The sequence below is a fragment of the Xenia sp. Carnegie-2017 genome, unplaced genomic scaffold, assembly GCF_021976095.1.
Source record: "Xenia sp. Carnegie-2017 unplaced genomic scaffold, XeniaSp_v1 HiC_scaffold_23, whole genome shotgun sequence".
NCBI lineage: Eukaryota > Metazoa > Cnidaria > Anthozoa > Malacalcyonacea > Xeniidae > Xenia > Xenia sp. Carnegie-2017.
The window spans coordinates 9,335,560-9,362,388 of record NW_025813486.1 but is presented as its reverse complement, the minus strand read 5'-3'; the positions used below and the strand labels follow the sequence as shown (position 1 = coordinate 9,362,388).

At 33.7% G+C, this 26,829-nt stretch overlaps 1 protein-coding gene across 1 annotated transcript in view; it reads left to right on the top strand.

Annotated features, from left to right (window-relative positions):
- Positions 1 to 25,402, top strand: part of LOC124448601 (serine/threonine-protein kinase/endoribonuclease IRE1-like) — a 28,519-nt gene extending 3,117 nt beyond the window's left edge. The window contains exons 2-10 of the mRNA XM_046999562.1: positions 2,486 to 2,573; positions 3,806 to 4,068; positions 6,253 to 6,310; positions 13,260 to 13,333; positions 13,993 to 14,041; positions 17,288 to 17,371; positions 23,398 to 24,107; positions 24,187 to 24,866; positions 24,973 to 25,402. Of these exons, the coding sequence (XP_046855518.1) occupies positions 2,498 to 2,573; positions 3,806 to 4,068; positions 6,253 to 6,310; positions 13,260 to 13,333; positions 13,993 to 14,041; positions 17,288 to 17,371; positions 23,398 to 24,107; positions 24,187 to 24,753 (1,881 nt within the window). The 5' untranslated portion in view covers positions 2,486 to 2,497 and the 3' untranslated portion in view covers positions 24,754 to 24,866; positions 24,973 to 25,402. The remainder of the gene's footprint in view (positions 1 to 2,485; positions 2,574 to 3,805; positions 4,069 to 6,252; positions 6,311 to 13,259; positions 13,334 to 13,992; positions 14,042 to 17,287; positions 17,372 to 23,397; positions 24,108 to 24,186; positions 24,867 to 24,972) is intronic.
- Positions 25,403 to 26,829: the final 1,427 nt, after the last annotated feature.

Below are 26,829 nucleotides of genomic sequence, written 5' to 3'. Positions count from 1 at the left end.
GTATGATAAGCGTATCGTTCTCGTATCATACGCGTATCCTTTCGTATGAATGTTGTTAGTTGTAAGAATTGCATGGTTGTGGATAAATACTGGCTTAAAGTAAAAGTGGTTGCAACCATTATCAAACGCTTGTTCTGACCAAACAAAAATCGTATAAAAAACAGTGGTGTTGCCAGTTCGCAACTTTGGTCCTACTATGTTAATTTTTCTGTTTTCACTTACTGTAAAAACAATAGATTTCTAAAAAATGAACAATATTAATATTATAAAATTGACATAGCAGGACCGAAACATGCGGGCTAGCTACACTTCTGATAAACAAGTATAAAGTTTTATAACAACCAATTACATTTTGGTAGTACCTTTCTATAATTCACTTTTCATTGGTTGTCTTTGTCGCATCCAGAAAAATATAGCTTTGGTTGTTTTAGCCTGTAATTTTTATACTGCACTTGAGGTGATACGTGTGTCTTGTGTTTGGAGCCCAATTTAAAGACGTCTTATTAAAGTGAAAGGCTCAAAGCTAGTGAAACGAGAGTATTGGCCAGTGTTAGTAACACAGGCGAAACTAGAACGTTAGTTGGGGGTTGGGGTGGGTGAATATTTCTATATTCAGCTCTGCCCTTATTGATTTCTTTTGAAATTGTAATCCCTAACAAAACAAATCAGTCCAGCAGTTATGAATATATGAATGCACAACCCCACGCTTTTTGTTCTAGTTTTGCCCCTGGTTAGTATTTGCGATAGATTTCAGATCATCATCTTCAAAAGTATCAACAGTAGTGGAATTTTACATGGGAACGAAACAAAACAAAATTTGTCAAAAACCTTCAAAATGGTAGAAGGTTTGATTAGGAGAAGTATGTCATCAACGTATCTCCGATGAAATATAATCGTGTTATCTTGAATAAGTTCTGAGTGGATCAAGCATTCAAATTCAGTGAGAATTATATCAGCTACTATAGGTGTTAGAGAATAGCCTAAGAAGACGTAATTGTTTAATATAGACTGTTACCTCAACAACACCGCATACCTTTTAATGTACTAGAACATTTCTTACAGTGAAAGAAAATCTTTTTTAGACTTAGCAATTACGCCTAATGAATGTAGAACTACCAGCTGCTGCTTATTGTATATGTAACAGAACAACACTTGCAAAAATGAACTTAAAGTGTGCTTATTGTATATGTAACAGAACGACACATGCAAAAAGTCAACTTGAAATGTGTTATTGACTGATCCTAATTTTTTGAGTGCAACTCCCCAAATTTACGATGGATATATTGAGAAGGATATATTATAAAGGGTATTTGAAGGGGCACCAAAGGCGGTTTAAAAAGCTAAAAAAGGGTAGTCCAACAGGAAAAGGGCATTTTTTTCTTTAAATACATTTCTTTGGAGAAAGGAATGTAAACAATTTATAATGGCCGTAAAGTCCATTGAACTAAAATAGGTCAATATTGAGGCACTGATTTCAAAGATTGATGTTATATGGGCAAGTTTTGGGGGCTTCAGCCTCGTTTTCACAAAAATCGTGATTTTAGCATTATAGCTATTTCCAATAAACTTACACTTTAACGTTGTAAGAGGGTTAAATTTATCAAGAAAAAGACAATTTAGAAAGAAGGTGTACAAGAAAAGTAAAAAAGTTTTACTTTTCCCTATTCGCCTAAATTTTTTGATTTTGCTAAACGTTATTTCCTAGCATACGTCCGCAAAGAAATTTTGGAAACGAATTTTACTGTTGTTCAACTAAATAACTAGTTCTATTTGTCAACTATAAACTTATGGCTAATGGTGTACGTATTTTTAAAGATTTATGTAGTTTTTGGACACTAAATGAATTTAACAAACTGCACTTGCTTCTCAGTCATCTTCTTTGAAGTTATCGTATGCGCCATAATCATGCCTAGGTTTCTGACCCATTTATCTCTTCTACATAGACGAGAAGTTTATGTATGAATCATTGGAATGTAAAACATTGAGCACAAAACACATTTTTATATCTCAAACATGTTTGATTTAAACGATATTAAATATGCGTCATTATTTCAACTATGGTTGTGAAACTGCTTCATTTTGTGGCCATTTTATTTTATAGGCCGCACACATTTAAGCACTGCGTGCCTATTTTTTGTGTATCGACACCATGGTTAAAAATCATTTGTTGTCACATTATTATGAATATTTAGGTGTTGATTACATTATGTAAAATATTTTATGCATTTATAGCAAAATCAAATAACGCCTTCTTTGACACTTAACAATGACATTTTATTTCTGAACTGGACTTACACCAATGGCACCTACTATATCTTTCGCTATAAAATAAAAAATAATTTGGACAATAGAAATATTTTCTCACAGCTTTAACTTTAATACGCTCAAATCATAATTACTTTTTTATTATCATGCGTAAGTCGCAAAAATTTTCACAAGACCTTTGACGCTTTTTTGCTTTATTGACCATTTTTTGATTTGGCAGATCTTGCATGAAATGGAAGCGCGTTCTTCAAAAATTTATCAAGGAACAAGTGAAGCCAGGAGTAAGCGTCGCAAACCTAATATTGACGGCAAGTAAAACTCATGCCTTTTTACTCACAAATCATAAGTAATTGAATGCAAACCTCGGGTAAAGTATTCAACGTAAGCAAAATGACAAGTGTCTAAGTGGTATGACAAAACACAACATACCGATTTATATGTGAAGTTAAAGTAGTGTATGTTAGCAGAGGGCAGAGGGATGTGTCAGTGAGTAATGTGTACAGAGGAAAACCAAGGAGATGCACTTAAAGAGGAGAAGTGGAACCTTAATGCTTTGATGTGGTGTTGGCTATTTTCTCGAGATGATTTATGGCAAAGCAAAAGAAAGAGAAACATGTAATCATTTACTGTTGAAAATTTACGCCTGTGTGCCAGGAAGTCATATATTCTGCATTTTTATGAGAAATACATATGGCTATATGACGAATGGCTTTTAAACATTCGAAATAAAAAAAAAATGCAATTTGGAAATAAAGTATTTGTATTTGTTGCTTGTTATAGAAGCAATGTTTCCACACTAGAAAGACATTTCGTTTCATATTATAAACAATTTGCGCATAGTTTGAAATTTGAAAATGACGTGGAGCAATGAGCATACATCACAACAGAAGTCAGACAATAATGTCAATAATGAAATATCATATCTTAAACTGTTTTTGTACGAAATGTATGCAATGGCAAAAGTATGTACCTTTTACCATAGTTTCTGAGGAGCAGCAAGTTTAAAAAGCATTTAACCAAACGATGATTTTCTTTATAAGCAAACATGTTTCTACATTAACAAAATGCCATCTTCAGTACGAAATGATTAGTGTTACGAAATATGATACAGTATAGGAAGGTACGATAGGAATAAATTGTTTACATTGAATGGGAATGTGATATAATTAAAAGGCGTTTTAACGGTTTTATCTGGAAAGTCGGTAGCTTCCATTGCATTTAGCGATCTGTTGTACATCCTCCAGTTTTGAATCTAACTCCTTTCCAGCAATTTTAGTCTTAATTTAGACGACTGACACTTTACTATTACTTGGTCTCGACTCTGCTCCGAAATTGATATACAAAACTACAATTTTCTGTGTGTCGTCTGAGCTTGATCACAAATTGATCGATGTGTAGCATTATTTACATATAGACAAATCTGAAAATCCTAACTGTTATTTTATGATTACAGATTAACTGCACTGCAATCGACTAATTACAATCGAGAAATATTTTTAAGTGTATATTGGTGTTACATGTTTTTGTTACTCTATTTTAGATGAACGTAGATACACCAAGTTTACACTAGAGGAAATCGAAAAAATTAGTCGGAAAGTTGCTTTTTATGATGAACTGAGTGTGGTTCTAAATATACCTTATGAAATGTATTCAAACTGCGTAAACGATCTAGATCCCTTGGCAAAGTCTAAAATGATTTTGGAGATATTCAATGAGCATGAAAACTTCGATCGAGTTATATTGAACAATTTCCTTAAAAGTCGTTTCCTTGATTTGGATAAAATTTTGTCTCCACCAAAACAGGTAACCATTACATATCTATTTACATACTTTTTTAAGTATACACCCTGTGAATAATCTAATATGTTCTCAGGGCGAGTGCTCATGAGTGTTAGCGAAGAACTTCATCTAAATTGTAGTTGAATTTTTCTTGCAAGAGTTAATAACAACACTGATCGACTTAACGTTTACACATAAAACGCGATGCAATAGACACTTAACATACTCAAAACGTTTTTTAAGAGCTTTGAGACGTTTAATAAACTGCTGTAAACTGCTCCGACATTCACGCCTCCTATATCGGGGAAACTGGCAAGAGCTTAAACATACGACTTACTGAACACAAACAAGCTACTAAGAAACAAGACAAAATTAATCACATTGCCGAAAATCACCGAATCACAAAGCACAACATTGACTGGGACTCAGCAAAATGCATTACTTACAGTACAGACTATAGACAACGGCTTACATTAGAAAGTTTGTATACCAACTTGGAACGAACCCCCCTTAACAGATCATAGCAACTACCGGCACCTTACAAACGACTTGTTCACAATACAAACAAACGATCAACTATAAACATTACACTTCACACTGATTCACAATGACAATACATAATTGACACCCACACATTACAACTAACATCGTTACACCTAAATCACACATCACAACTAAAAACAGTTAACTTCGCACTAATTCACAATGATGATACACAGTTCACACCCACACATCTCCTGTACACACAATAAAATGACGTAAGTACCAGATAAATACGGCTAACCTGACGTTTATTCCTCATTTGACTCTGAAGATGGCTACCGCTAAGGTTGTCGAAACGTCAGTCAACAACAACAAAAACAGTCCTTCTCAGGACTATACCAACCTGGACGATCTACATTTACAAACATGTTACATTAATTTTTTTACTTGTCAAGACTTTTTAGATTTGTATTAGACTGTATGGAAAGGCAAGCACGTTGTAATTATTAATTTTAGCATTATGTGAATTGTGAAAATTGTTTAAAATTAGGTTTACTAGAGGAGTATTGCCAAGATCAGGAGTATGAATGTTGTTAGGTTGTAAGAATTGCATGGTCGTGGACGTAAGTGAGAAATTGAGCATGTTCACCTTGACATAAATACAGGCTTAAAGTAAGTGGTTGCAACCATTATCGAACGCTTTTTTCGACCAAACAAAAATCGTATAAACAACAGTAGCGTTGCAGCCCGCACATTTGGTCCTGCTTTGTTAATTTTTCTGTGTTCACTTACTGTAAAACAATAGATTTCTAAAGAAATAGATAATGTTAATATTCTAAAATTTACATAGCAGGACCAAAACAAGCGAGCTAGCTACGCTACCGATAAACAAGTGTAAAGTTTTAAAATAACCAATTACATTTTAGTAATAGCTTTCTGCAATGCAACTTTAATTGGTTGTCAACGTTTTTCCAGGAAAACTTAGCTCTGGTTGTTTTAGCCAGTAATTTTTTTACTGCACTTGATGTGATTCGTGTGTCTTGTTTTTGGAGGCAATTGAAAGACATCTCTTTATAGTGAAAGGTTCAAAGCTAGTGAAACGATAGTATAGGCCAGTTTTAGTAGTTTTGCCATAGTTGTCAGATCATCATCTTCTAAAGTGTCAACAGTAATCAAATTTTAGATGGGGATAAGACCTAAAAAATTTGTTAAGAACATCTGAAATGGAAAGGTCTGATTACGAAAAGTATGTTATCAACGTATCTCAGATAAGATATAAGTTCTGAGTCAATCAAACATCCAAATTCAGTAAGAATTACGTTTGCTAAAACAGGAGTTAGACAAGAGCCCAAGAAGACGTGATTGTGATGTTAGACTGTTACGTCTTGTGTTATAACAGCAAGAATGAAAGAAAGGTCTTAACAGTGAAAGCAAAATTAACAAAAAAACAAAAAAAAGAAGTACCATCAGATAGTCTAATTCGGACAAGCACTATTTTGACTAGCACCAGCACTTAAATAGCATTGACGGGAAAAGCACTGGTAACAATATATACGACAGCCGTTGTTCATTTTTTTCCGAGATGGTTTAATGGCAAGACGTAAAAAAAAGATGAATGTTGAAAAATGTAACAACACACGAAGTTTATGATTTTAATTACTTGTACTTGTGATAATATTAATTTGTTTTATCGATAGTAGAATGAACATTTCAATAATGTTTTAGTTTGATCGTGAAAGTCCACTTTTTTCAAGATTAAAGTCATCTGAAACTTTATATAAAGGTAAGAAATCAACGAATATCATTGCATGTCAATTACAGTATGATCCTTTCTAAATCTTTCTTTATTTGTATCAATGTTAGTTTCATTACAATAATTGCATGACTTACTGTTTTGATTCAAATAAAATCATAGTTATTTTGCGTGGCAACATAAATGTTTTGCTTATCCTGCATGCTGTGTAATGTTTGTGACTATGAATGCAAAATGAGTTTTGTGGGTAGCAGCTGCGCATGTGCGGTTAACCACTATGTTACTGTAATATTCCGTGTGTAGGTTTCGTGCACTGATCTTGAAATAAGACTAGATCAAGCATCCAGCACAAAAGTTTGTTATAGAAGCAATATTTTCAAACTAGAAAGGCATTTTGTTTCATATTAAAATCATTTTACAAATAGTTTTCAAATTTGAAAATAACGTGGAGCAGTGAGCATACATCACAACAGAGGTCAGACAATAATGTCGATAATGAAATATCGAAATGTGTGCAATGACATAAGTAAGAAACTCTTACTAATTTTAAAAACATTTAAAAACGATGATTTTTTATAAGCAAACATGTTTCTACATCAACAAAATGCCATCTTCAGTACGAAATGATTAGTGTGACGAAATATGATACAGTATAGAAAGATACGATATGAATAAATTGTTTACATTGAATGGGAATGTGATATAATAAGGCGTTTTAATGGTGTTTTCTTGAAAGTCGGTAGTTTCCATTACATCTAGCGTTCTGTTGTACATCCTCTAGTTTTGAATCTAACTCCTTTCGAGCAACTTTATTCTTAATTCAGATGACTGACACTTAACAATTACTTAGTCTTTACTATGCTCCGAAAATTGATGTACAAAACTACAATTTTCTGTGTGTCGTCTCAGCTTGATCACAAATTGATCGATGTGTAGTAATATTTACATATAGACAAATCTAAAAATCCTATCTGTTATTTTATGATTACAGATAAACTGCACTGCAATCGACTAATTACAATCGAGAAATATCTGAAAGTGTATTTTACAATCTATAATACATAGTTTTTATGAATTTGATTGGAATCCACCACTCGCCAATTATATTTTCGTATGTCGTGGTACAAACTGTAAACAATGCGTACATTTGTCAAAGCTCAATTATATATTCTTATATAGCGTTGACTGTTTTTGCCTGAAAAATTTCGAGTATACTTTTGGCAATTTTAGGATAAAATATCTTTTTTAATTTTGTTATAAATGGCAGTGGTTCTGTTAGTTACATAGTTGCTAGCTTCTATAGCCAATTATAATCGACTTTAGAAAATGTGAATACTGAATAATGTGGATGGAAACAATCCTTAAAACGTTATGTGCTTTTTGTATTTCTAACAACGATTCTCGATGCAAAAGGTTCGTGCACAATAAAAGTGAAATTTTGCATCATATTCAACTTTATGTCTGATTGAATGTTTAAATTAGCTACGCCGTCACATAGCTAACCCAATTTTTTATGTGACTCCAAGATCATTAACTAGAAGTAACTTTTATCATTTACCTATTGACTGTTTTTTCTAAGTGACTTAAAAAGATAGTCGTGTGGCGAAACTGCCCTAAAAACATACCAATACTCGAAAATTTCTGATGACAAAACAATCATTGTTGTATGAAAATATATGATAGAGATGTGAACAGTATAGGGAATATACAGTAGGTCCATATTATGTGCAGCTTGCTTCTGTACATTTAGTTAGATTATTGGCTGCTGTTAGCCATTTCATCATTCCTATTAATCAAAAAAAGCATTTGACTGGCTGCCACTATGGTAATCACATGCGTAATATGTGGTTACGAAAATGTGTTGCCCGAATTGCGATATGTGTTGCACGAAAAAATCATTGCAGTGGCTCTACTGTATATTCATTACATTGGGGCTGTGACTATGTACGCAATGTTCACAGTTTTAGGTATCACGTGACATGCAATAAGTACTCGTGTTTTCTAAGCAGAATATCCTTGTAATTTGTAGGAAGATTTTTTAAAATATTGGAGGCATTGCTTCAAACATAAGGAATGAATTTTAGCTGATTGTAGAAAGAATACATGTATGTACGTGAATGAATAAGAGACACAATAGGAACTGTGATGTTACAAAAATTAGATATGGACGTAAAATAGAATACGGAATAGTGCTGAGAAAAGTGTCTGTATGTGTCGTATAAGAAGCCTCTATGAAAACCAAAAAGTAGAAAGTGTATGATGCACTAAAGAGGACAATGGAAACTTCCACTTGTTTATTATTGATATGGAATGACGAAGTTTTTGCGAAATTGCGCATAGTATGGGGCTCAAAATTTCCCGACATTGGCTTATTGCATTTTCTCTATTCCCCTTAATTTTTGTTTTGATGATGTGTTGTAAGGTTGGTTAGGCACACCAGACTTACTTAAGAAGAAATAGAAAAAATAATCTGAAAGTTTTAACTGTATGACCCTAGTGGGTGCACTTCCAAAAATACCGTACAGGCAACATAGAGAATTTTATTTTAGCCATGAAAAAATATCCAAACTCCTTTGCAAAGGCAAAAAGATTTTGAAGACCTTTATTAAACAAATGAAATTCGATCGACCTTTATTGAAAAATTCCCTTGAAGAAATATACCTCGATTTTTAGGAAATTTTGTCTCACTCAAAACAGGTATCATTTTGTATTTATTTACATACTCTCTTTGTTTAAGCATACATTCTATAAATATTTCTACTATGTTCTCAATTCCATCTGAATTACAGTTGCATATTTTTGTAAAAGGTAATAACAAAACTGATTGACTTAGCACTTGCAGATAAGAGGTTTTAATAATTAGGGAATGATATGATCTAATAAGACATTTTGAAACTGGAAAATATTACTAATTTTTTATATATGTATGCCGTACGTGATTCTATACACTTGACTTGTTTTACTGTTTATTGATCGTGATCCCAGTCTCCTAGAAGATGAATGTAGTTTACATTTCTCGTCAACGTTTTTAGTTAATTGCCGGAACATTTCGCAACTTTCAAATATATTAACTGTCATCATCAACTTGTTTACTTGTCAAGACTTTTTAAATTTGTATCATGCTGTATGGGAAGGAAAGCACGTTATAATTAGTAATTTAAGTAGCATGTGAAATGCAAAAATGGTTTAAAATTAGGAATTCCGAGGAAAATTGTTAGGCTCAGAATGAGTATGAATGTTGTCAGGTTGTAAGAATTGCACGGTCGTGGACGTTAGTAAGAAATTGAGCATGCTCACTTTGAGAAAGACTAGCCTATACTAAAAGTGGTTGTAACCATTATCAAATGGTTATTTCGTCCATACAAACATCGCATAAACAAGTATAAACAGTTATAATAACCAATTAATTTTTGGTAAAAGCCTTCATAACCCAATTTTAACTGATTGTCCTCACTGCATCCAGAAAGACGTATTTTTTGTTGTTTTTTAAGCGCTTTACTCTATTTTTACCCCCAAAGATACTGTTGTCCGAGTCATTTGTTGCAAAAGGTTTGCGAGTCTTCTAATTCGGGATATAATGACTACGAAAATTTTCTAGACCAAGCAAACATCGAAATTTAATTGTTGTTTTCAGTTCTTTAGCTTCCGCCATAGCTTTGACCTTCTTATCTCTGCGCCAATACATCTTTCAGGTTACAAATGTCCTATAAAGGTAGTTTTAGATGTAGAAATCTACATTTATCCGAGTTAAGAGTAAGTCTCGTCTCTATTTGTTTCTCAATAACTTCATTCAATCTTTTATCAAGCACTATAACTAATTGACCAAGACCAATATTGTCATCCATAATATTTTGTACTCCCACATTACTGTAGTACCTGTTTGGTAATATACTGATACACATCTGCTGTTTATGTTATTCCAAACATAAGTAGTTTGTAAAAATAAACCACTATGACTTACAAATGTTGTTATCCCCTCGATTCTTCAACAAATATTATTTATTTAAGGAAAACCCCCATTTTAAACATAACTTACCCATGGAGTTTGCTCTCCTGCTCTTTAAATATTATCTCCTTCAAACATCTCGGTCAATTTTTGTTTTCTACTTTCTTCCTCAAATTAAACAGAGTTCTTTTTGGATTCAAAGCCACAGATTTCACGTCAAGGTCCATGTGGATCTTTAACTGAAAATCTTTTAATGTCCCCGTGTAAAACTATAAATTGTAGCTCAATCTCTGCATTGCCATAATCGACTTTTGTCTGAAATTTCCATATAGGGCTTAAAATTGGGTTTAAGGATGAGATTGACCAGAATGCATATATGTTTCCACTTGATTTTTTTGTGTGTACTTGACCCCACTCTTCTTAAGAGCCTCCCAGGTTTTTTATCTATGATATTACAAATAGATTCACAGTCAATCATGATGCTCTGAACCTGAACGTCAACACCTTAAACTTGAGATTTTTATGCTCAATTCCATTTTCAATTTTTTTGTGTACAATAAAAGCGTATTCCTCTTCATGGTGTAGTTTATTATAACTCCTTTATTTACATTTCTTTGCTTTTTATCTTCATTTGACTTTTAATTTTGGCTTCTGGTTACAAATTTATCTTTGACCTACATACAGCTGCGGAAGGACCAACGTTCACACATCTCCTGCGTACTTTTACCACCATGCATGCACAATGGAAATATTTTAATTTTGTAGGACAACTAATCAGACCATAAAATCTCTGATTTTGGATTTTTCGAATATGATTAACTTTTTCGTTTTTATGCGTTTCAATTGTTTTAGCTTTAAAGCCGACGGGTTCCATAGCTTGAGCGATCTGTTGTACATCTTTTAGTTTCATATCGTGACTCCTTTTATGGTCGCTTCTTTTTTAATCTTGATGACATGTATCACTTACTTGGTGTCCAATCTGTTTAGATAATTGATCACCAAAAGTACAGTTCTCAGCTAGTCGATAGTTTTCCGTTTTCTTGTTTCATGGGGCAAAATTTTGTCTTTTATAAGGGATATTAACTGTCGAAGATAAAATATTCGTCAAACAATTTAAAAGCAAATTCGTACTCATCCATTTATCTCCCATTCATGTCATCAGGTATGGGAAGTAGCATTTCAAAGATCACCTGAACGTCTATCTATGCACAATGCAGTTGTAGAGATTTCTTTTGCTATTATCTTTAATTTTCTTTAACTTCGAGTTTCGAGAAAAAATTGAAAACTTATTCCCAATCTTTTCCACCTCAGAGATACACATATAATATCGATTGACAATAGAACAATTGTAGGCCGCTAATATCCGTACTTATCGATGTAGTACCATTTAAAAAACAAATTCTCGACAAAATGTGAATGCTCTGCTCTCAATCTCTAATTCAGTCGCCAATTATTGTGCCTAAGATTTACGATACGATACATGCAAAAGAATTGAAGCAATTTTTATGTAACTTATATTGCCAGTTATAAAACACTTACAGAGCCAGCAAAATCCATGTGATAAGTATCGTAATCTTTAAATTTATGGTTTAGCAACTAGTATCTTTTTGTTAATGCATGCGAAGTGATATTGTTTTTTTCCTCAAATCTGATTGGCTGCAGAAGCAGGCAGCTTCTTATCTTAAATATTATGACCGTGATCTAAAAGTGATATTTTTCGCAATGATTTGCTTACAAAATGAAATTTAAATTTTTAAAAATGATTTAAAGCTATGCGCCTTTTTCAACAAGAAAGGAAAATGTATTTAGTCTTAACATGAAGCTAAATAATCCATTTCGGCCTCGGATGGCTTTGAGACCTAGTAAAAATGTTTTTAGTGCAATCACATATTTTTACGGTGGAACTACTGCATTTTTACAGAGCAATAATAGCTTTTTTATGCTTAAAAGACAACTGACTTTCAAGTTTGATGATGTGTTTACAATATGGGTCGCTTAGCTTTTTCTATGTTTATAATTTTTGGTAAGGGATGATTTGGGTTCAAATTTTGTGCCAAAGATGGAGCTACATTTTCAAGTAGTTTTAAAGTTTTGGCACAATAAAAGTGAAATTTTTCACTAAATTCACTACTCTTTTATTAAGATCATTCACTACAAGCAACTTTTTTTATCACTTACGGAACTACTGTTATTTTACTTATTTAAAAAATATTTGTATCATAAAATCTCCAAAAGAGCACATCAATATTCGAAACTTTCCTAGTCAAAACAGTCAACGCCGTTTAAAAATATATGATAGAGCTGTGACAATGTAGATAATATTAGTTTACAGTTTGTAGCTACGACTTAACATGCAAAAATATTACACGTGCTTTGCATTAGCGAAGTGGAGGATATATATTGTTTTCAAATCATTTCTACGTTTTGAAAGTCAATTAATAAAAGTTAACATGTCAAAGCAAAAGATTACTGTTAGTTTAATGGTTGAGTTGTCCTGCATTGACATTAAGTGGGTAAATACTTGCATATAGCATTGTAACTTACAGCAAGAGTGTGGGAGACATTTAATTCTCTAGAATTACTGAAGAATGAATTTTTGCCGAAAGAAGACAGAATGCATGTATGTATGTGTATGAAACAGACACAAGAGAAACTGAAGCTACAAGAATTAAAATTAGATGGACTTAAAATAATACAGTATGGAATAGGAAAGAGGAAAGTGTCAATATGTGAAAAGCCTAGAGTAAACCAAAGAGTAGGAAATAAATAGATGCACTGAAAGAGGAACCTCTTTGTTCATCATCATGAGTGACTTAGTAATTAATGGGAAAGTTCTCAATTCTATAGCATTTTTCTTATAAACAATGTCTGTTCATACGGTTTCCATTGGTTATTGTAAATTAACTGTAGCCCAAAAGTTTCCCGACAGTGGGTTATTGCACCTCCCATAATATCCTTCAGACGCCAAATTTTTGTTCCGATAGTGCGTAATAAAGTTGGTGTCACATGTTTCTTTTTTTTACTCCATTTTAGATGATCTTACAATCGCCAATTACGATATCCCGTCAATAGGTCAAGAAGATTTACGTTCGATGCCATTGCAAACGGTGTGTATTGTTTTAACACTCAAGCTTACTTTGGATATTTTTGTGAGAATCTGTCTGAATACTTAACTGTATCTAATATTTAAGTTTGCAAAAAGCTACTAAAATTTAGTACTGAGGCTGACGACCATACTCCTAATGTTATTTATTATCATGCGTGTATTTTAACAGACTTATACGAGATTGGAAAAGACACTAAAAATTAAAGACTAATTAACTTTTTGAAATTACAATAGCAAGAAGAGCAATCAAAATTAAAATCCAATTTAGACATGCACGAACTTCATAAGCACTTAAATAGCATAGATGGTAAAGCCACAGATAAAAATATGTACGAAAGCCGTAGTTTCTTTCTTTATTTATTTCGAGGTAAGTTAATGGCACGTCAGATATAAAAGATTAATTTTTATAAATGTAACCATTACACTTTGTCTGAATACTTGTATCAGATTTTTAGTTTGCAAAGCAACCGAAAATTATCAAGAGAAGCTTGATTTAACGGTAATCAAACTCATCAAAATGAAGGACAGTTCCTAACAGTGAAAAGCAAATGTATATAAATGTAACATCACAGCAAGTTTATGTTCTTAATTACTTGTACGTGTGATGATAATATTAATTTATTTTATCAATAACAAAAATTTATTTAAATACATTTTTAGTTAGGTCGTAAAAGTCCACCTTTTCAAAGATCAAAGTCATCTGTATCAGGTAAGAAATCAAGAAATATCGATGCACGTCAATTATATAACTGCCATCGTCACTTATTTGTATCAATGTCAGCTTCATTACAATAAGTACATGGTTTACAGTTTTTATCCAAATAAATCAGGGGTCTCCAAACTTTACAGCCAGAGGGCCACATTAACTTTCATCCAGCGTGTTGAGGGCCGACAAACCGTATACCGCTGGTCAAATAGCGAATATTTTAATAAAACGAAGTACATTGCACAAGCTTCATTAGTTAAGAAAATATATATTCAAAATTTAAAGGTTAAATTTCAACCAAGAGTAGTATCATAAGAAAATCACAATTAGTCTGTTCAGTTGTCTCAATATGAGAGGTGAAATTGACTTTCTTAAGTGTCTCCGCAGGCCGGATTGAGAGGCCAACGGGCCGCATCTGGCACGCGGGCTGTAGTTGAGACCCCTGAAGTAAATTTATAGTATTATTGCTTAGCAACAATATCTGTGTTTAAATGAAGATATGATTCGCACTTTGTTGGACAATTTAAGCAATTGTCTCAGGAACCTGAAAAAATCAGGTGACTCAACGGGATTCGAACCCATGACCTCTGCGGTGCCGGTGCAGTGCTCTGACCAACTGAGCTATGAAGTCACACAGGTGTGAGTCACCTGATTTTTCAGGTTCAGAGACAATTGCTTAAATTGTCCAACAAAGTGCGAAGATCATATCTTCATTTAATTTCAAACACCGCACTGCATAAAATATTAATATCTGTGTTTGTGCGGCTTGCTGTAATATCAAAGACTCACGATGCAAAATGGTATTTATATATGCAACAATTAAATTATATCTATTTACATGCTACATCCTCTCGCTTTCCTACCTATATACTTCATAATTTTGCTAGGACTTGGCGTTGTAGCTTTTAGAACGTGATTTCATCAAAGTCTATATGCGCTGAATTTCTTCTTTATGATGCTTCCTTTTCTGATCAAACTGTAACTTTGTTGTTAAAAGAGAGATATGTTGATCCGAGTGAAGTTGCTAATGCACACATACACGAAATATTAGCTCTGCCAACTAATACCGGTGTTTCAAAACATAAGATAAATAATTTTTATAATACTATACTTGGGCATGTTCGAGCGCTTGAGATATTTGGGAACTCGAGAGATGTTGCAGGAAACGTGAAAATAACTACAGCAAGTTGGAGGAGATTTGAGCTGACTTAACAAAAGCATCACCGGATTGGGAAAAGTGAAAAGTTCACCTTTACAGATCTAGTTGAAGCTTTGCGAGCCTGGATATAACGAAATCCACTATCACAAACTTATAAAGAAGGAAAGAGAGAGAGAGTGTATTGAAAGAAAAGAAAGAAAATTACTATTAACCAAAGTCCAAACAAGACAATGTGTGTACTGTGACAGCAAAGACCACAGATCCATAGATTCTTACAAAGTCTAGAATGTCAGTGAGCGCGAAAAGAACTTAATGGCAAAACGACGCTCTTTTATATGCACAGGGGAAAACCATAGAACAAGTGATTGCAAGAGTCAGATTCACTGCTATATCTGTAAAAGGAAGCACCATACTTCTATATGTGATCAGCAGGAGAAGAATCAAAAATTGGTATGTTATCCTAATTTGAAGAATGTTGTTTATTCCCCTATGGTAGTAACAATCAAAGGAATAAATGTCGAGCACTTTTAGACAGTAGATCTAGTAGTTCCTTTGCATCAAGGAAGTGGGTAAATACAATCAAAGAAAAATCCATAAGGCAAGAATATAAATTCATTAAGATGATGTTTCAAACAGCTACTAAAAAGATCAGTATTTATCAAGTCAAAATAGCAGATGTGGAGGGAAAATTCAAATGGACATGTGAAGTGAATGAACTCGAAAAGAATGTATTGTGGACTTTACGAAACCCCAAGTATAAACAGCGGATTGAGCATTATGAGCACTTATGAGGTGTAGACATGCCCGATTAAGATGAAAAGCTGCTTTTGCCTGTTCACCTCATTTTTGGGGACGAGTGCAATCTCCAGAATCAAGACACCAGAGTTGGAGATGATGGGACGCCAGTTGGTTAGAGGACGATGTTAGGATGGACGATAGTGTCACCGGGACGAGAGACAAACCCATTATACTTAATTACAAAAACCCCTCATGAGGATTACAAGCAACTTGATAGTTTGGATGTGTTAGGCTTAGACGTCAGTGCACAAAGGGATCAAGGACGTTTGTATCATGAGTTTAAAGAACAGTTGACGATGCGAAAAAAAATGGTCAGTATGAAAATTCACCTCCATGGAGGGATAATCACCCAGAATTGCCAACGAACTATCAGGTTGCCATGCGATGGTCAATCCTTGGCAAAGCGATTGGAGAAACATGTTTGATTTAAATAATATTAAATGTGCGTTATTATTTGAACTATCGTTGTGAAACTACTTCATTTTGTGGCCATTTACTTGACAGGCCGCACATTTAAGCACTGCGTGCCTATTTTGTGTATGGCACCATGGTTAAAAATCATTTGTTGATTACATTAGGATGAATATTTAGATGTTGATTACATTATGTAAAATATTTTATGCGTCTATAGTAAAATCAAATGACGCCTTCTTTGACACTTAACAAGGACATTGTACTTTTGTATTGGACTTACACCAATGGAACCTACTATATCATTCGTATAAAATAAGAAATAATTTAGACAATAGAAATATTTTCCTCAAAACTTTAACTTTAATACGCTAAAATCATACGTACAAGGTTTTATGCACAATAAGCAGAACTTTTGATTAACTTCACGTCAGCTTGCCTCTAATCGTATCAGATATGTTTGGATAATTGAGCAAAATTATAACTCTTTAATTTTTGTTACTCTCCTTTTCGTCCAAAATGCACATTTACTATCGAAATTCATTGTACATTGGGGAAATCTGAGCAACCCTTACGCATTAAATTGTTTTAGTTTAACTCATCCTTAATTGTACTTACTTTATGTCCTTCAAAGAATTTCAGTACAAACTGGGGATAAACAATGACGAAAAAGAATTTAGAGACGGTGAAAAACCGTATTTTGAAAGTCAATGAGAGTGGTGCATGCTCATTTTTATAAAACAAATCATGGAATGTGATTCACGTAGAACAGGTTTTTACTATCATGGATAGTCACAAAAATTTTCACAAGGTGTTTGACGCTTGATAAGTCATATTTTAATATTTATTGTTGCTTTATTTACCATTTTTCGATTTGGCAGATCTTGCAATGGAAGCGTTTTCTTCAACACCTAATGAAAGGACAAGTGAAGCCTGGAAAGTGCGTCGCATACCTAATATTGACGGCAAGTAAAACTCATGCCTTGTTACTCTTAAATCACAATTAATTGAATGCAAACCTGGGGTAAACTATTCAACATAAGCCAAATTAATGACTAGTGTTTAAGTGATATGACAAAACACAACATACCGATGCAAAGGTGAATGTAAAGCAGAGTATGTTAATAAAGAGCAGAGGCAGGTGTCAGTGAGTGATGTGTACAGAGGAAAACCAAGGAGATGCACTGAAAGAGGACAATGGAACCTTTTTGCTTTGATGTGTTGTTGCCTATTTTCTCGAGATGATTTATGGCAAAGCAACAGGAAGAGAAACATGTAATCATTTACTGTTGAAATTTTACGCTTGTGTGCGAGGAAATCCTTTATTCTGCAATTTTATGAGAAATAGACATGGCTATATGACGAATGGCTTTTAAGCATTGGGACTAAGAAAATGCATGATTTGAGAAATAAAGTATTTGTATTTGTTGCTTGTTATAGAAGCAATGTTTCCACACTAGAATGACATTTCGTTTCATATTATATAAATTTCACGCATAGTTTTCAAATTTGAAAATAACGTGGAGCAATGAGCATACATCACAACTGAGGTCAGACCATAATGACAATAATAAAATATCGAATTTTAAACTGTTTTTGAATGAAATGTAAGCAATGGCATAAGTATGCAACTTTTACCATAGTTTCTGAGTAGCAACAAGTTTAAAAAACATTTAAAAAACGATGGTTTTGCATTGACAAAATACCATCTTCAGTACGAAATGATTAGTGTTACGAAATATGATACAGTATAGGAAGGTACGATATAAATAAATTGTTTACCCTGAATGGGACTGTGATATACTAAAAAGGCGTTTTATTAGTTTTATCTTAAATGTCGGTAGTTTCCATTGCATCTAGCGATCTGTTTTACATCCTCTAGTTTTGAATCTGACTCCTTTTGAGCAACTTTATTTTTAATTTAGACGTCTGACACTTAACAATTACTTGGTCTCGACTATGCTCCGAAAATTGATCTACAAAACTACAATTTTCTGTGTGTCGTCTCAGCTTGATCAGAAATTGATCGATGTTTAGTATTATTTACAAATCTAAAAATCCAATCTGTTATGTTATGATTACAGATAAACTGTACTGCAATCGACTAATCACAATCGAGAAATATCTCAAAGTGTATTTTTACAATCTATATTACATGGTTTTTTTGGGTTTGATTGAATCCACCACTTTCGCCACTTATAGTTTTGTATGTCACGTGGTATAAATTGTAAAGATTGCGTACATTGTCACAGCTCTATTATATATTTTTATATAGCGTTGACTGTATTTGCTTTAAAATTTTGAGTATTCTTTTGGCAGTTTTATGATACAAATATCGTTTTTAATTTTGTTATAAATGGCAGTGGTTCTGTTAGTTATATAGTTGCTAGCTTCTATAGTCAATCATAATCGACTTTAGAAAATGTGAATACTGAATAGTGTGGATGGAAACGATTGTAGAAACGTTATGGGCTTTGTGTATTTCTAACAACGATTCTTGCCATATAAAATTGATGCAAATAATGAAACTCCTAATAAAGTATATGTTTTAAACGTTTGTGCACATTAAAAGTGAAATTTTGCACCATATTCAACTTTATGTCGGATCGGATGCTCAAATTAGCTACGTCGTCACATAGCTAACCCAATTCTTTTTATGTGACTCCAAGATCATTAACCAGAAGAAACTTTCACACAATCTGTGCGAAGTGCTGGTTCACTGTCGCAAACTTCACAGTAACGATCAGACTGTATTTTGAATATAATATTTTAACACTTCAATAAGGTATTTACAGTGTTGTGCACGATTTTACGTTCCAAGAGTTGGTTCTTCGCGATACGGAATGATTGAATTGATCTCGATAAGATTACGGACAACCGTCAATCCTAGAACTGCGTTTTCGAAATTTATTGCCATATGCAATACGACTCTAATTCATCAAATTTGTATGACCAGTTCATACACCAATAACGTTAACTTTTCCGAACACTCGAACCAACGCTTGCAAGCTATATTTATGTATAATTATTCGGAAGTGGTTTTGGGCGTTTAGATATGACGTGCAACTTTGCCATTCCGTTTCTACCTACATTCTACCGCAATGACGCATTGCAGTGAGAAAGTGTTCTCTTAACATAACTATAGTATTTTACATCAATTTAATAATATCGGTTACATCTTATAATCTATAATATGACACAGTCACACACTACATAATTTGACATGTCATTTTACAACAGCAACTTTTATCATTTCCATTGACTGTTATTTCTAAGCGACTTAAAAAATAGTTGTGTGACGAAACTGCCCTAAGAACACATCAATAATCGAAAATTTCTGAAGTCAAAACAGTCATTGCCGTATGAAAATATATGATAGAGCTTTGAACAGTACCGGGAATATACAGTAGGTCTACATCGTGTGCAACTTGCTGCTGTATATTTAATTAGATTATTGGCTGCTGTTAGCCATTTTATCATTCCTATTGGTCAAAAAAAGCGATTGACATGCTGCCACTATGGTAATCACATGCGTAATAACATATGCGTTTCACGAAAAAAATCAATAAATTGGCCCTACTGCATATTCACTACACTGTGGCTGTGACTATGTACGCAATGTTCACAGTTTCTAGGTACCACGTGACATGCAAAATATTACTCGTGTTTTCTTAGCGAACTTCCTTGTAATTTGCAGCAAGATTGTCTTACATGTTGTTGACATTGCTCTATAGAAATAAGGAATGAATATTATTCAGAGAAGGCATGTATGTATGTAAATAAAAAACACACAACAAGAGCACGTTTCAAGAATAAGAGGTAGACATAGAGTAGAGTATGGCCCTGTTTACATGAGACCGGAACGAAGACAAACCGCGGTACCACCTTGCGTTGGTCATAATATTTTTTACAGTAGATGTTTACATGCGACCGTTACGAAAATGGCTCATAGTGGTCTGAAGTCGTACCACCTGCTGAACTGATCCGACTGAGTTCAGAACGGTATGAATGGAAACCGTCATCATTGTAAACTCAAATTACTGTTTAGACCGGTCTGAAATGGCATCAACGCATGCACACAAAAGCAATCTACAAAAGCAAAATGGCTAGCAAGCGTAAAACTAGCCTGCAAAGGAGGCATTACGCGAATGAGGATTTTCGTGATTTCGTGCCGATCCCATGCAAACATGCAACAAATTCTGATTTTCATTCCGGTTTGACTTCGTCCCGGTCTCATGTAAACAGGGCCTACGTAGATAGGGTGAAGGCAACTATCAGTTATATACACAGTAAGAAGCGTAGAGAAAAACCAACGAATAGGTGTATGAATACACTGAAGGAAGACAAGGGAACCTCTACTTTATTATCATCATGAATGACGAAGCTTAGCTTTAGTTAGGAAAGTGCTCATTTTTAGCACTTTTCTTACAAACATTATCTATTCATACGGTTTTGGTTATTGTAAATTAACCATAGGCCAAACGTTTCCATGCAACGGAGAAGAGGAATCATGCTATAGAATGTAGAGGAAAGAGTAATGAGGTTACACGAAGGAGAAGTTCAGATTGATGTAGAGTGTATGTGGAGGGGGTGGAGAAAAGAGTCCTTTGTGTTAAATGACAAAATAATTTCAACTAATATGAAAAGAAAGGTCTAAAGAGAGTATAAATCCAACATTGTTGTATGGTTTTGAGATAGTGGCAATGGGAATAAGACAGATGGCAGAGCATGGAGGTTGATCAATTAAAAACTCTTTAATCTGTCATTTTATTAAAAGTTTAGTAGCAAAGATTAGAGACTTTATCTAAAAGGCAAAAGAGTGAAAAAATCGTTTGTTCAAACAAAGCCGTTTTGTTATATCTTCCACTATAAAATATAAACTTAATGGCTGTATCATGTTTTCTCAGATATTTTAGCACTGACCACTGTATAGATGGCCGAAACTATAACTTTTGGTGGGTTGGGTTAGCTGTTGGATAACGTTGCTGATGAAATATCGCTTACAGAACTCAATAGATGTATCATGTTTTCTCAGATATTGTAGCACGGATTACTTTATAGAGGGCCGAAACTATAACTTTTAGTTGTGTGGGGGGAGAAGATATTCTTTAACGCTGCTGTTGAAATATTGCTTACAGAACTTAATGGCTGTATCTTGTTTTCTAAGATATTGTAGCACTGACCACTGTATAGATGGCCGAAACTATAAATAGATGGCCGAAACTATAACTTTTGGTGGGTTGGGGGAGGGGGTGTTTAATAACGTTGCTGATGAAATATCGCTTACGGAACTCAATAGATGTATCATGTTTTCTCAGATATTGTAGCACGGACCACTATTTAGAGGGCCGAAACTATAATTTTTGGTGGGTTGGGGAGGTGTTTAATAACGTTGCTTATTGAAATATTGCTTACAGAACTTAATGGGTGGGAGGGGGTATTCATATTTTCAATTGTGGTCCACTGATTTCTTGTGAATACCAACGTATTTTACATTTAACATAATGCAAATATATTTAAACAAATAGACCAATAAATAGACAGTTAGATGGCTAGATAGAAAATTGATTTGGAAATCTTACGTGAAAGCATGGAAATGATTTGCTCAATTGCTCTCTTTAACTTTACTTATAAGAGATCTCCAAATGAGCGTTCTATTATTAGAGAAAATTTTTCAAATTAGTAAAATGTGATTGTGGTAGCCAAAGACAATTGAAATGTTCTGCATCCCACATAAAACACAAAAAAGATGTTACAAAACTTAAAGCCGTAAGTTCGATCATTTGCTTGCATCGTTCGTGTTGTTTATCTTGTCAATTATTTTATACTTTAGCACTACAAAATCATGATTTCTTTCACATGTTTCTAAAACAGACAAGAATCGTATCGAAAGGGCTGAAAGATATGATAAGAATTTAAATCGCTTACTTTTTTTGTGGTGTTAAATATTTATTGAATTGCATGATTCCTTTTCTACCTGAAGAAAAATTTCATCAAAAAGGAAATTTTCTCGATAACCAAAACCCGTACACAATAGACACAAGACAGACAAATTGTTTCTTGTAAATAAACCATCATATGCTTAGTAAAATAAATGAAAAATGCAAAAACCATCGTTCTCAAGATATTGAAGCTTTTATTATGTTCGATTCATCTAACTTGTGACATCACATTGCATTATAAGACCTAGAATTATTCGGTGCATTTGCTAATACTTTACTTCAACTTTGCAGAGTGTCTTTCTTTGTGATGTGTTAATGATGTAAAATACTGCCTACTATTATCAACGTACAATTGTCAGGAAAATGAAGTTTATTTAAAACATGGCAGCGACTCATTTTGCATGCAATATGATGTCACAAGTTAGATAAATTGGTAATAGCAAGGACTTCACTTCAGTATTTTTTTAATAAAAGAGTCATACATAAAAGATTTTAGAAAGTATTCATTTCAAAGTTCTGGTCAATGTAAATATTATGTAACTAGCAAAGTTTTCGTTTCATTGGCACTTTAATGATGTTCAAACAAGGTTTGAGAGAATAATTGTTCAGTTTTCGCTGCTGATCGAGCTTCAATGTTCATATTTGGCATTAAACATTAGATAGTCTATCTAAAAGATGAGTGTCGAGAATGGAAAGAAAAATGAAATGAAGCTGTTTTGTTATCTTCTGCTGTAAAAAATTTTTAGACTCTAAAAATATGCTCTAGAATTTTATATTTAAAATTTTCCAAATACTTAGGTTATTTCTTTAAAATATATGAATTTACTGCAGAAAGTTTTGTGATTAATTGTTGTATAAAACCTCAGATGTTGCCAGATTTGATTGTACAATTAATGAACTTATGATTTGTCTAGTGGTTGCTGATAAGTTTTTTCAAAATGTGCGGTAGCTAATAATATCCTTTCCTGATTGGTAAAGTTCAAGCTATTTTGACGTATTAATTTCGTTTCCTTTACCCTTGAATGGAATATTTTATCTAATTTTTTTAGAATTGGTGTTGCAAGAGTGGAAATACATTGATGAATCAACGAAACATAAAGAATTGTTTTTGAAATTGATTGAATATGGACGCAATTCCAGTGACGAGGTTAAAGTGGTGGGCAATGTACGAGTAATTTTCTCAAACGAGTTTTGCATTGGCAAAGGAAATGATGCAACCCGTGTTTATCTTGGACTGGATAAGGATGGTTACGGTAAAGCAGTGAAACGAATACATCGAGATAACTACATCCAGCTTGCGCTGCACGAAAAGAAAATTTTGGATGAATTCAACGCAAGAAAGTCGAAATATGTTGTCAATTATTCTTTCCTAGAGGAAGAGACTGGAAAAGAATATGTATATTTGATATTAGACTTATGTGAAGAATCATTGGAGAGTTTCGTAGAGTCTTCTACTTTACATGATCTTCAAAACGCTCTTCCCGAAATTCTCAGACAAATTTTGCATGGATTAGCTGATCTTCATAGCGGCCCAAATCCTATTATTCATCGTGATTTAAAGCCCACCAATGTTCTTCGAGATTCACAAGGCAAATTTCTGATAGCTGATTTTGGCATTAGTCGAATATTGAATAATGATTGTACGACATATGAAAGCAAGCCTAACATGGGAACTGAGTATTGGATTGCTCCTGAATCATATTGTGAAGATAAAGATACAGTCGATAAAGGACGGTACAAGAAAGAGTCTGATGTAATGGTAGGTGCAGGAATATAACCATTTGCACGACATGCATGTATAAAGTCAATTTGTAACATTACATTGTTAATCTTTTTAGAATGCAGGAATGGTAGCTTATTATATTGCAACAAAAGGAAAACACCCGTTTGGAACTAAACGGCATAGATTGGACAATATGTTAAATGGAAACCCTGTTGGCTTGGACGAAATCAAGGATGAAACACTGAAAGACCTTCTATCTTGGATGTTAAATCGACAACCAGAAGACAGACCATCGGCTACCGTGGCGTTAAAACATCCATTTCTTATGTCAGATGACGAGAAATTTGACTTATTATGTAAAGTTGGAAATCTTCAGCAGATTAAGACAAATGATCCTCTGTGTAGTGTCGTTCAACAATTGAATAGTGAATCCTCAGATTGGAAAAGTAAAATAGACAGTGATGTTTATGATTATTTTAGAACGGATGTGGTGACTGGAAAGATTTTTACATATGACTCTTCATGGACAGAATGTTTAAGACTTATTCGAAATATTAACCAACATTGGAACGATCGACCACGGCTAAAACCTCAACCAGAACCATTTTATAAGATTGGCGATCACAAGGCGTATATTCTCAAAAATTCCCCAATCTCCCTGTTCGAGTGCATGCTACTGTGAGGTCCGATGAAGAATTGAAAAACAATCCAGATCTCAAGAACTTTTTCAATTTCAGTGAAAGGAAACCACATCAAAAATAAACAGTTTTTAAACAGTAAAAAGTTTGTGAAAAGGCAAGTGAACATGAAATATACCGTGTAAAATAAAATTTACTCAGATTGGAAAAGACAAATAAATTTTACGTATATGATTATTTTGATTGTTGGCTTTCATTGACAGATCGATTGATTGCGACCAGCACTAAAACCATCCATTTTATAAAGTCGATGATCCTAAAGACTTTTTGAAATCCCAGTTCGGGTACGTGCGGCTGTCTGGTCAAATGGCGAATTAAAAAGCATTCCAGAACTTAAAAACTTTTTCAGTTTTTAATGAAAGCGAACCACAATGAAAAGTTTACTGTCGGGAAAACAAATAAGAAATCAACGATACGGTAGTTAAAGGATTTATTTTTTAGATGTAAAGTAGCAAAACACTTTTCACGACGTATTTGGATGATGCATAATCACATTTCTGCATCTAGCTTACATTATTGAATGATATAATATCTGATTATTTAAATTTTATTCTCAATTGCTTTTGTTGAAGACGTATGACATTTAAAGTCAACTTTATAAAATACATAATAAAACTCTTATGCGATAGTAAATTGTATTTCTGGAATTACAATATTATCAAGGTCCCGTTTATTAAAGTATCAAAGGCAGTGATAATGGCCAATGCCAAAAGCACAATTAAATAGACTTAAGCTCTGAATTTAATAAACATTAATTATCTGAAGAGACTGAACAAAGGCAATTAAAAAAACAAATGAAGTCTTTACTTACAGCAAACGAAGAGTGAATCCGATATAACACGCAGCTTGAAAGTCTGGTCTTGAATATTATGGGCTTTGGGAGTTGCTTATGCTGTAAACCTAAAGCATGCGTAGCTTCTTAATGCCGTATATTCACAAAAGGTTAACGAAGATAAATCGAGTAACCGACACAAATGCATGTCAATAACAGGCTAATAACCGCTGATGCAACTTCACGTTTCCTAATTAAGACACAAATTTTACTAATGGGCACCGAACACAAATAATTTTTCGAGTTGAACTGAAAACTTTTAAAAACCTCTTAATGAAGGCTATTTTTTAAATGCAGGGAAAACACTACTATGAAAATGTGTATTTAATTTTATACCTGCACTGAAAAAAATAGCCCTATAGTGGAATATACTGCGCACCAGGATTTGTTGTGGCTTTTTGCTTTCTGTAAAAGACATGGACTGTTAGCAGGCTAAACTACGTACAAAGCATAATGTAAACTCACGGTTTTCGAGAAATTCGTTGCCAAGTTTAAGGAAAGGACGATGAATCTTTCTTTCCTTTATTACCCTGAAGTCAACGGATGCTGAGCACGTGAAATCATTCAGAATCCAAAAACAATTTTTGTCGTTGATGGTACATCCATCGTATCCAACTTTCTTGCTACCTGACAAACATCCCCGAAGCAAGATTGGCCATTTCTTACAACTGTGCATGTCGTCTACGGCATGAAAGCGGAAACATCGACAGATGGTCAGAAAATTAGGACTTTTGGTTTTGTTTTGCATGCTGAAAAAATTCCATGTTTTTATTAGGAAAATTTTCTAATTAATTAATGTAGAAATTTGGCTGGTCGATTGTGACGTGGTTTTAATCATCTGCAAAGCAAGAAAAACTATTGATAGGGACTTTGAGGATTTGCGGGTTTTTTGCTGTTGTAAATAGTTTAAGATAATTATTCTTACCATGATATTATTGATATATCGTCGTATATAGTTCGCATGTCTTTAGGACTGCCGGATTAACCAGTTGGAATCGTATCTTAGATATAATACCCAGGATAGTAACGTTTTGAACTGCCATAGTCCAATAGTCTAGTAACCTCGGTCATATTCCAATAGGACAGGGACTTGTTTATGGACATAAAAGTTGAGCTGATGGAAGCATTACTTGAGAGCAACATGTTCTAATTGCGATTGTAGTATGTGATGTAGACGGATTGATGGACAAAAGAAGTCTCGTGTTTTCTAAAGTCATTAAAGTATATA